Source organism: Ischnura elegans, chromosome 2, assembly GCF_921293095.1.
Source record: "Ischnura elegans chromosome 2, ioIscEleg1.1, whole genome shotgun sequence".
NCBI classification, from domain to species: Eukaryota; Metazoa; Arthropoda; class Insecta; order Odonata; family Coenagrionidae; genus Ischnura; species Ischnura elegans.
The window spans coordinates 89,566,292-89,578,678 of NC_060247.1; the positions used below are offsets into that span (position 1 = coordinate 89,566,292).

The 12,387-nt window shown below is 38.2% G+C and overlaps 1 protein-coding gene across 1 annotated transcript in view; it reads right to left on the reverse strand.

Moving 5' to 3' along the window:
- LOC124154143 (sodium-dependent multivitamin transporter) overlaps positions 1–12,387 on the reverse strand; it is a 50,839-nt gene that overhangs the window by 1,109 nt on the left and 37,343 nt on the right. The window contains exons 10-11 of the mRNA XM_046527677.1: positions 10,426–10,670; positions 5,157–5,257 (exon numbers count right to left, since the gene is read on the reverse strand). Coding sequence (XP_046383633.1) covers positions 5,157–5,257; positions 10,426–10,670 — 346 coding nt within the window. The remainder of the gene's footprint in view (positions 1–5,156; positions 5,258–10,425; positions 10,671–12,387) is intronic.

Below are 12,387 nucleotides of genomic sequence, written 5' to 3' on the forward strand. Positions count from 1 at the left end.
AGTGGCCAAGATAAATATAAGATTAAGTTAGATAGTATTGATTAAATGGCATAGCCTGGTTGAAATTTCGCGGAACATCCATTTATTATTTTGGGTATATTTTACTAGATAAGAGTTGAGAAAAAAGTTTAAGCATACCGAGTCATGGATAATAAAATTAATTTCTAGCCCTATACATTTCCAGCTATAAGATTTAAAAAAAACACCTCTGAACTAATATTTATTTCTTCTCTTGAAATAGTGACTGTTGATAGAATTAATATTGTGGTGATTGAATGCAGTTTTTCATTTTGTTTGTTCAATGTACAAATGTCATGCATTCCTCCTAGGCGTATCCTGTTTTTATTTCCTCTTCTAACTCTCGTTTCGTTGAAAGGAATGGCATACCCCTCAGGCGCTCGGAAAAATAATCATGTTCAGTGTTCACACATTGTTCAGCTCCTAAAAACCGTTGTCATAATTCGGGATGTGCGAGTAGTACTTTTTTATCCTGAGTCGATTATCGAGTCGAGTTGAAAACTACTCGCGAGAGTCGAGTTGAGTATGGAAATTCCGAAACTAGGCAATACAGCAATGCATGCTCCTACATATTCTCAATTTTCCAATCCCCTTGTGAATTTTCTCTTCTGAATGCCTAGCTTGATCTAAAAAGGAAAAATATAATGAGGAACGTTGATGGTAATTGTGTCACAATTAGGAGATGAATGAAAATTAATGTGTCTTAAACAGTGTCATAAGCACAATTGAAATGAAATAATCTCTTATAGTAATATGTCGTCAATTTTCTCCAAAAGGTTAAAATCCATACAATTTTTACGCATTCTCTCGGCGTGTGAGGAAAGAAAGTACGGTGGGGTATAAAAGTATCGCATAAGAAAGTATGCCCAATGCAGGCCGGAAGACGATCGGCTGCCAGGTCGGGAGACGATCGGCCGCCGCGGTTGACGAAAAGGTATTCGGCGCCCACGTCGACAATTGTAGTGGTGGACTACGATATACAAAAGCTGAAACTCCTGGGATAAGGCATTAGAACGACTTATCTACTTTTAAAAAACGATATTATTTCATGAGTTTCATGATAGCGCCTTCTGTCGGCATATTTCTGAACTCATTGGCCTCGACAGAACTGTAACCGAAACTACTCGACTCGGCTCGACATTCATAATAGGTACTACTCGAAGCACTCTAGTCAAATACCAATTACTCGAATCGAATTTTCGAATACTCACACATCGCTAGTCATAATTTATATTCATTAGTATTTTCGACGTAATTTAAAAATTTTATCACAATACAGTAAATGCTGGTAATGTAGAAAAAATATTGCTAATTAAATTACCAGCATGGAGAATATAAGGTAATTTTAATATTCCTGATATCCTCTGACCCTCTACTCGTAATATTCACCACTCTGAAATCATATTGCCCATGTCCACATAATAGTTTACTGTTGTTCTGTAAATGACATAATAACATTTTCCATGAAAATTTTTTTATTCTTGTACTCTCATTGATGATTAAGAATTTTCCTTTTCAGCGAACTCTTGTGGTAGTAATCTAAATACCATTATCATTATTTTATTTAGGATTATTTTAAATGTGCATGTGAATGATATAAGCGATAGAGTTCGCTACCGAAATCATTTGCCCCTAAATATTGATTTTAGAAACTATCTAATAAAACAGGTGAACGGCAAAAGAAATGCCTCACTATGAAATGACTAGCATGTAAGAGATTGGAATGGAGAGCTTCGTCAACTAGTCTTCGGATTGCTGGATCTGATGCTGATTTTTTTAACTCCATATATTATTCAAGGGTGCATACTAACATTAAAGATCCTATAAAGGATAAACTACAGGTTCAGTAAACTACGATACAACAAAATGGACAATATAATAATAATGACAATATCGAGAGAAAATTCCCCCGAAGAAGGCCAATAGACAAGTACTGAATGTATAAAGAAGGAATAAAGAAAGAATAGCATCCAGCTACTTAAGGAACTGATTTGGTCATTTCCCGCACAAAATTATCAAGATTTTTAGGTCGGGCAATTAATATCAGGGGTGTAAAGTCACCAATCATTGATAATGGCCCTAGGCAGTGGCGAATATACGGGGGGGCCTTAGATGGCTGTAGCCCCATGGGTATATTTTGTGTGGAAACATTGGCTTTGATTTCGACATGAATTTGACAAATTTCCCCAAATATAAGTCTAATTCTCTAGATACTTGTGGGTAGAGCACTTGGCTGGTGATCGAAGGGCCACGGGTTCGAATGCCGGGTGAAGCCTTGGGACACCCTCAAAATAAATTCCTCTGGCCCAGGGAAACGATCTGCCCCTCACCCTGAATATATAAGTACAAAACGTGTGAGGCTTAGTCTAGGGTGAACTTTACCCTCACCTATCCAAATTAACCTTCGGGTTGAATCTCAGAGAGAGTGAGGGTAATTTATGCATAAAGACCATGTTACTCGGGTCACTGAATTGTGCAGGTTAGAACTGAATTAATTTCTCATTAAGGTGTACAATTGCGCGAACACGCGAACGAAATTAGAACAGGGGCCATTTTGTCATCTCTAGTCTCATGGGTCACAATTTTATGTGCGGAAATGGATTTTGAGGCTATCCAGGCTCTTAAATACCAGATAATAGTTAATTAAAAAAATAGCAATTTCGGAGGAAAAAATACGGTAAGAATTGAATTTTTCACATCTTATAGAACTTAAAAATTTATTATGATTCTATTACCTACATAGTGAATTTGTGCCTTGAAACTGCACAAAAATATAAAAAATCTCTAAAATAACCTTTTCTAATAAATAGCCTTTTCAAAAAAGCGTCAGGTTCTCCTTTAAGTTCCTACAAACTTATTTTATTTACTTTTATATTATTATTTAAGATTGTGTATGTTGTAAATAAAGCAAAAAAAACGTAGAATTTAAAAACTGCAATAAAACTTTGGTTCATGCAATATGCGTTGTGAAATAAGTTCGGAGATCTCGGCGATTGCCGACCAACCGACCTGGCCAGACCGCCCCTGCCCGTATTAAATATCCTTGACGGAACTGGCTTAAGAAAGTGAGAAAATAAGGACTGGAGTTCACTTATATTTTGATTGAAGTGATATGAATGAATGAACAAATTACGTATTGTAGTCATTGAGGCAAATGAAACGATGGCAGTAGCGGCGCATTGATTGTGAATGCGGGTGGGAATAGGGACAACCGGAAAGGGTGGCAGATGGGTGAATATGGTGAGGCGGTGGAGGTGATGTGGGAATCGGCGAGGAGTGAAGATTTACAGGTTTCCCCGCGAGGCTCCTTCCGCATGAGAGGTCGCTTGCGTTTTGTCGCCTTGGCATTCTTTGGCATTGGCCTTGTCGACGCTCGGCCACGCTAATGCAGATTTGACGAATGCGCGCGCGCGGAAAACCCCGAGATCCGCTTCCCAGGGTATGCTCTATCTCTCCCGACGATGTCCCTATTCACCGTATCTTCCATAACTGGCATTTGGAACATTATAGATTTCTTATGCGTAAGCAAGAACTTAATTTATCACCCTCACTCCGTGATTCAACCCGAAGGTTGGTTTAGATAGGTTAGGCTAGAGCTCACCCCAGAGTAAGCCAGAGACTTGTGAATTTTTTTTTAATACAGCGTAGTATCCACTTATTTTCCCTTGTCCACCCTGGGGATATCTTTTCACGGGTATCAATTTTTCTCAAGAATTATTGAATTCTCAATGTCCTTAACTTGTATCATTCTTCCGCCGTAGAATGCAAAGAAAAGTGCTCTTGAGTTGTGACTCAAGGGACTAGAGCCAAGATTCCTCAAATTGATCGCTTCCCTAAGAAAAGAGGGCCTAATTTAAATTGCGTTTCGTATTCCTCTCTTCCTAGAGCTTGCTGAGTTAAGAATGACTTTCAGGATTTATTTATAAGTGTCAATCTTGGCTTTTGCCAAGTCTAATGCCCAGCTTATGAAATAATAACATTGGGCCCACGTAATCGTATTAAAATCCATCTTTATTTTTCACGTCCTTGTTTCCCAAGATGTTGTTTTGGAATATGCATGAGCCAATATTTGGGCATGCCTAACCCATCTATAAACCTTTTCAACTATCTAAGGGGCTGGGAGGCTGGTGTTAATTTATCGGAAAAGATGTATAAAAAATAGTTGTTAAAAAAATATGGAAAGGATTGTCGATCGGTCCGTGACATCCTTGAAGACAACAAGAATGCAATTGGCGTGGCTGGCTGTGAACTGGTCCGGATTTATGATGAATGGTACCCTACTCACACATACATTAGGTTCCAATTAGAATGAAATGGATCGCAGAATTTTGCATTAAGATTACGGATAAAGTATCTAAGCTTTGGAAGCAGGTTGGGTAAATACTCCTGTTATTAGGAATGAGTTAACTTTAGCTAGCCTTAAGAATTAATTTATTTTTATTTTATTTATTTATTTATCACATCCCCCGTAAACAGCACACAACGGCCTTTTACAACGAGGGTTTCCAATATTAACAAAGTACAACACAAACATCCATGCCCTGGATAGGGATCACCTACCCAGGCGGGATTCGAACCCACGACCTACGGTTTGGCAGGCGAAGACTTTGTGCTACAATGGGAGCGAGAGGCGTTAATTCTTAGTTAATTTGAGTTAGTTAATTTAAGTTTAGTTAATGACTACAATAGTACAGTGGCAGATTAAGGGGGAAGACCTTCTCCCCCACCCCTTCCCGTAATTTATGAAAATATGGGAATTTTAAGGTGTCTCTAATGTAAATTTCTCACCAGCTAAACAAAAAATGTTGAATGTGATGAATATCTAATAGCCTCATGTCTACTCATATAAGATCTCACGTCAGACGTATAATCGCTGAGAGGGTAATGCATACCACCAAGGCGCTACGGAAATTCATGAACAAAATTCCCCAAAACAATGACCTTTATCCGCCCCAATATTAACCAAAATGAACGCTCTGGCTCCATATAAAATCCAAATTTAATCGTGATACTCTTCGAAGATGAAAAATGAAGTTTTTTTCGTCTTTATGAGAATATAGCCGACTCTTTTCACATTTGTCTCGATGCAGAGAGAGAAAGAATGGCCACAAAATCCTTGGCATTGTTGGGCTTCTCACCTGTGAGGAGGCTTACAGCCAGTCCGACCACCATCGTGACGGCGCATCCGAACAGAGTGTAGTACATGAAGGACATCGCATAGAGATACGTCAGGATGCTCCTGGAAAAAACATTGGAAACAACATTAAGAGTTTTGCCCATTGAGTTTTTGAATATGCGGCACAAAAAATTTTACCAAATTATATCGGAATCCAATATTTCTAAAAACGAACAGCTTCTAAGATAGGTGTATCAATATAAAAATATACAGTTGTAACGGTATCTTTTACTATACCGAGTCTATTCTCATTTTTAGTATTTGTTGTCTAATTTTACTAATTTCCATCTTTCACGTAGTTTTCAAAATATTGGAAAGTGTGTTTATATCAGACGTGTTTACCATTCATACTACTTTAATAGCCACGATATGTATAAGGGCAAGATTTCCTTAAGAGCATTAATAATGACAATAAAAAGAGTTCCACATGCTTAATAAGTACAATATAACGGGAAAAAATAGGGAAAGCCTACTTTTCATTTTCCTTTTCTTGTGGGATTTTGGATAATTCCTCTCTCCAATTTCCCCTTTCCCTAACGTAATTACGGAACATGCAAATTTTTAAATTGAGCATTGCAATATATCGGATATAGTTGTCTAGGAAATAGCACCAAAGATATCGTTAAAACGTCTAAAATTAATACACCAGCATTATGATGTGTACCGCACATCCTTAATCCTGACCACATCTTCATCATTGCCTAATTAACTTTGCCACATGTGAGTTGGGTCATCAATTTAATACGCATCATTAGTTTCTTTCCCGATTAAATGCTAACTGTAGTCAATATAACGCAGTATATCGTGTAATTGAAGTATTCTGAAGTAAAGCGCCGCCAAATTCCGTCATTGTTTGTGTTTTATCGTGGTGAAATTTTGAGAAAAAACGTAGCAATGTTGACTCATGTTTGCCAAGGCAGCGGAGGGTTAAGAAATGGCCTACGGTTTTCAACTTACCAACATATTTCGGAAATGGAGTGGTAATTGTACCCCTCATAATGGACTTTCTCCCTAATGGACCCTTTTCACGTGGTGTTGTTAGTTCTAAATCCTCTTCTTTTCCTCGGAGAACCTTTCATGAGTGCGACCTTGATAAGCCCCCACGATATTTAAGACGTCTTACTTAATTTTCCAGTTACTTTGCTTATTGCATGGGAAATTTACGAATTTCTTATAAGAAAAACCTGTTTAAACGCCAATAATACAATGTATTTGTTTTACCTACGTCAAAATCTATGTTGAGTACTATGTTGATTTAATACAGTCGTGATTTTGACTCATTTTCATTGGAATGCAAGGCCTAAATTAGTTCACCACCCCTCACCCATCTTCTCCAGTTTGAGAAAATTGCAATCACATGGTGCAATTTTTGAGGACTAAAACAGGAAATACTGTAAATGTTAACGTTTTGAGCGTAGGATAGAATTCAGTTGTGCACCGATATCGTGAATTACTCGAGGTTTTACTCGTGAACGGATGATACCAAAGCCTTTCTCAAGGTTGGTGGTCGTTTTTTTCATGCCATTGCAGTCAGAAGCCTTTCAGAAGTGGTGAGAAAGGGCTAATGGTAATTGCGCGTGAATCCGGGGCAGTCAGATGGTCAGTCATTCGCGTACCAATATTTCTCTCGCAAGCCGTCAGCCAATCAGAGGCGAAAGGATTTGAAGGGGGATCGTAGGGTTGGGAAGGATGGGAAAGTAGGGTGGATCCCTATTACCTCGATCTTGAAACAGTAAGACTGTTTTTCGGGGAAAAAAATGGTGCCGTACCCACCAACTTTACTTTGGCCCGAACTAGAAACATAAAAAATCTTACAATTACCTTCAAGAATGAGATTGCACGTTAATATTGGAATTTTTCATGAAATAATAAATCAGGAAGATGGCGAGGTATGGTGAGACTCTCTCGCCAACCCTTCAAGACCAAAAATTGTAGTTTTAGCATAAAGTATTTTGAACCTCTCACCACTTTTAACTAAAGACATTATTATTTAAAATTCTCAACTTATGTATTTAAATACTTCAGCCCTTTAAACAGTTGAGGGTTTCTAATTTGCCTGAAGTTTTTCTAAAAAAATATTCTTTCATTAAGTTTTTCAATCCTCAAAATATATGGCCAAAGTTCAAAGTTTTCCCGTGGTCCAAAACATGCCGAAAATTTTCCCTTTTAACTAAAATATTATACGATACTGTAATTGTCTTGTAGATTTCAGTGATCGGAACTATTGAAAAGCAGTCACAAGCGGGGAAGTTAAGTTAAATTTTAACGAAATTGAGTCAAAGGAAACCGTATTCACGTAATACATTCTAAACAAAGTAACATGATGGATGGGAGTAATTATGTGTGCAGATATTGCAGCACAATTAGCAGTTGTAGGTTCAAAATTGTAGGTAGAAGACGAAGTAGTGAAAGACCAACTTTGAAATTCACCTGGAATCACTGAATGGTGGATGAGTTTAATAAGAAAATTTCAGTAAATGTTTTAACTATAAAACTAAGGTTCGAGTATATTTCGAGAAAGTGAAATAAAATACGTCCTACTGCATTCCCACAGGATGTAAATCTTTGAAAATATGAGATCTTGGTTGTTAGACGATTTGGGCTACCTTGATAATCTACGGATTGTTTAGCGGTGCTGGACCATGCTCTTTTTAATGAAGATATTTTTTTGACATCATTGATGATTAATGTGTGTAATTAATTACTCAGAATTGATTTAATATGGTGAGATTTCACCGATCCTCTTTGTGATCCGACGACAGGTATCCAAATTTATAATTCAATTTATTGCCACTCCCATCGCCTATGGAGGAGAATGAAATTGATTTTCAACCCAAGGCTTTACAAGTTGCGCTAATGAATATTGAAATATTTTGAATTTCTTATTAATGAATTTCTTTTCCTCTTTTGCTGGGTCATGAATTATTTTGTCACCTTTCGAGCGTTGAAAATTAATATCTAGAGGCGTGGTCCCTGAGAGTTATGGAGTGGAAAATTTCAATGCGTATTTTTAATCACTCTGGAATAGCAATTATTATTCATTCGTTTTGAGCCTTAAGCTCCCGTCGGTTAATTAATTATACCTTTAGTTTCCAAATATTGGAGTAGGAATTCTACTGACAAGAGAACTTGTGAGACTCATTTTGTTTTAATGCATTCAATAAATATTGAAATTTCCCATACTAAGAGGCACAACAAGTTTCCGGATATATCCAACAATTTCTTAAAAATCAATTTTACAAAGCACGGTAACGGTCCTCCAGTACAAAAGTTTGCCAACTGCTGTTACTGTATCTGTCACCGATATCATCCTAGTTCTTCATAATTCTATGTAACTGGAATAATTTATGACTTTTAACGTTGCCTAAAGGAATCATTCTCTCGGATGCTTATTCAGGTTAGTTCAAAATGCGCTAAAATCGAAGAAAAAGTTGTCCAAAACCTCCAAAACTGTTTTTTGCTGCCAGGAGGTTGAAACTGCTATAAGCATTTTCAGGTAACTTTGCGTGAAATTTATTACTCATTTATTTTTCCATATTTGCATATCTATTATCAACATGCTCGTGAGCTAATTTTAAAAAAATCGGCAAAACGGCCATCATCGATTTACCCGTTAAATCATCAAAAGTAAACCCCTGTTTTAACTGGTGGGATGACTAATATATGGCTTGTCTAAAGCAATGAAATCGCTACCACCAAAAATTATCTAACCACTTACTTTACAGTTATTTATATTTCAATTTGTTTTTTGTCAAATATTTCATTTCATTGCGAGCCTGAAATTAATTTTTATACAAGATGTAGAATTTTAAGGGAATATTTACGTAAATATGAAAAGTTCAGCTGTTATGGGTGCAGAATACAGAACTGAGTCAAACCAATCCACGTACTTTTTTCTAATGATGATGATGTAGAATTTCATATAATTCATTGAAAAAATCAGTCAGTTTTTCACCTAACAATTTTTAGGAAAGTAGTTGCCATTGCCGCTTATTTATTCCTGATAAAGCATTCCAGATTAACCTACAAATATTCCTTATTACGAATGCGTGTCGGGCGCGAACTAGAATGCTTCTTCAAAGTTTGCTTTGCGGTACAAAACTTGGACGCTGAAGAAAGAGTATGGATTAAAAAATGGAGGTGTTCGAGATATGAATGTGGAGGAAAATAGAGGTTAAATTGACTGCGAGGAAAAAGAACGAGGTAGTGATGAACGAGGAGTGGAAGAACTAGACATGGTGGGCGAGGAAATAGAACTTTAAAGGAGACAAGGAGACAGAGGGTATGGGCGCAGCGAGTATTAAGCGGGCATTTGATAATGAAAACCGTGTTTGAAGGGAGCATGTGAAGCATGCGGGGAAGTGGGAGGAAGGGAATAGGATTCATACGGGTAAACTTTTATCGAGATTTCAACCGGGTTGAAAACTCCATTTTTGACGACGTTACAAGCTCCGATTTGGGGTTCATCCTCAGGGCTGCTGAATTTCATTCTATTTGTCGTTTAATAATACGACATTCAACAGCGCTTAGGATGAGCCCCGAGTTGGAGCTAGAAGAGTCTGTAAGAATGGAGTTTTTAAGCCGATAAGAACCCGAGATAGCCCGAGATAAGAACCCGAGATCTGTTTACCCACCTAATTCGCTGGGAAAGTATGAATCTTATTTCATCAATAGGATTCGTAGTTACCACCATCACCACCCTCTCAATTTTTGCCCCAGATCAGTGGCAGATCCAGAATAGGGACAAGGGGGGGGGGGTCTAAGTGGGGGTTAACCTAACAGCTGTAGTGGGGTTCGAAAAAACTACAATTCTATCTAATGTATATTGGATACCCAAGGGGGGTTATAGCCCCCTTAACCCTTCCCCCCCATAGATTCGCCCCTGCCCCATATTATATACCCGAGCGGAGGACCAGCTGCCAGTGAATATGTAGACAACTTCTTCAGCGGTGATGATTGTGCGTTTAATCGTACAAATGGGAAAATGGCACAACAAGTGTGAGGGACCAGTGTAACCTTTCCTGTATAAGTAATAGGATTCATAGTTACAGTGAAAGAGAATTGATCTTGATGTGATTTGATGTTGGAAGTTCAGTTTGAGAGGAGGAGTAAAATAAATAAATAAAACTAATGCGCAAACTTGTTTTTCGTGAGCTTTTTTTTCGATCTCAGCCCTTTCAACAGCGTTTTCCCGCTTGTGCGATGCCTTCGCTGTTGGCGGCGTTACTTACGCGCCCTCGCTTCCCGCCGTCGGCAGTGGCTCCACCCCGGGGCTGCCGAGAGGGAAGTCGCGTGGCGAGGTGAAAGCGGAGGATATGGGTGTAGGGTCGACGAATGCCGAGGAAGCGTTGCACCCCGCTATGGACGTGGGCAGAATGTCGGAGGGCGTCTTCACGGCGCTAGTGTCCGTCGCCAGGGCGCCGGCCGCCACCCAGAAGGTCAGCACTTGGCCCACCAGCATCCCCAGGATGGCCCCCTGAGGAAAGAATCAAGCCATGTCCTTAAATTCACATCGGGGTTCCAACACACGAATTTTTTAACTGGCCAAAGTTGGCAAAATTCGAAGTTCTAGAGTGCTAATGACGTAATATTAAGTTTTTATGAAACCTTGTAGATCTGCGAGCAATGTAATATTACTTATGTCTGTTTGAATTTGATTATCTTTATATTACCACTGAAATATTACTATCTGATATCTACCTAGAATTGTTCTTTAATACGAGTCATTGCGTAGAAAATACACCAGATGGTAGAGTCCTAAATGTGCCCTTTTTAATTTCAACTTTCTGTGTACTGTAGTAGAATTGCTAATAATTCCTAAAACTTCTCAAAAATGCCCAGCACTGGTGACAGGAAGAGGATATAAAGGGCTAGCTGTGTTAACTTAGTTAGAGCGGTTTATCACTTTGAATGGATTTTCATACTAATTGTCTCATTTTAAAGAAAAATATCTTACGAACGATGTAAAAATTTATACCCTTTAATCCTGAGTATTCGAGATATCTGTCTAGTAATACAGGTAATGGCATACATAGGAATAAATTGTTCAATGATAGGGTGTGTTAATATACTTGAGCGTGGTTTGGTGGATAATATTTGAAATGTAGATACCTATTAAAAGTCACTAGATTCGAGGCTAACTCTACGAGGATAATGAATAATTTTTCTGAGTAGCTTTGGCTAGAAATCCATTTTCATTTGTAAATGTTGATATAGTAGCAATGATTATTATTGATTGAGGACTTTTTAGGATGCTGTGTCTATCATGACGTTTCTTGGTGCGCGTGTTTGCTTCTCTGGTATCAGCAACCGAAAATTTAATTGCCAGGAAAAAAACTGAATAATCTTACAGACTCTGAGGAGTGATAAGCATTTCTGTGGTGCATCTCATCCGTTGGTAAGAGATTAGTTATAATATGGATTCTTTGCATATCGCCGAGTACTCTTCGACGGAAAATATAATTTCTAAACTATTTCACGGTAGGAGTCTTTTAAATGTGGTATATTTACTGCCCACCCCGTGCATTGACAGCCTTAGTGAGAAGTTCTCGCGGGACCGGGAGTCGAAACACGGGCCTAAATCTTTCGGAGCCACCGCGCTGGCCGCAACGTTATCTAGGCGCCTTAATTATTTATTAATTTTATACACTGTTAGCCCTGATGCCCTTCTCGAAGCCTCTATATCCCACTCTAAACATTGGGAATTTCTTTTCCCTTGCTTGTTGGAACAAATAAATGTGAATCATTCTTGTGCAATCATATCAAAATCTATCTAGTCAAATTAATGCTTTAGATAATTCAGGCAGAATCGTCGAAAGTTTTGTGGCACTCATTCTCCAGTGCAGTCGACAATCTCAGGTCTGGTACATATAAATTGTCAATTACTGGATATTCTAATCTACATCTACATAATACCCTGCGAGCCACCTCTAGGGTGTTTGGCAGGGGGTGATCAATCACCAGCATGCAGCATGCAATTGGACATGCAATTGGACTAATGGTGATTATGATAAAATATTGTCCTTTCTTATTATTTATTTATTGACAAATTTTTATTTAAAGGTCAATTCTCAGCAAGAGACGAAACAGGAAAGCTCATTAAATAATTTAGGACAGAGAAAGAGAGGACGGAACGGGTTCTCCAGTCGCTAATTCTTAGGAACCAAAAAGTGAATAATCCGGCCAAATTATAC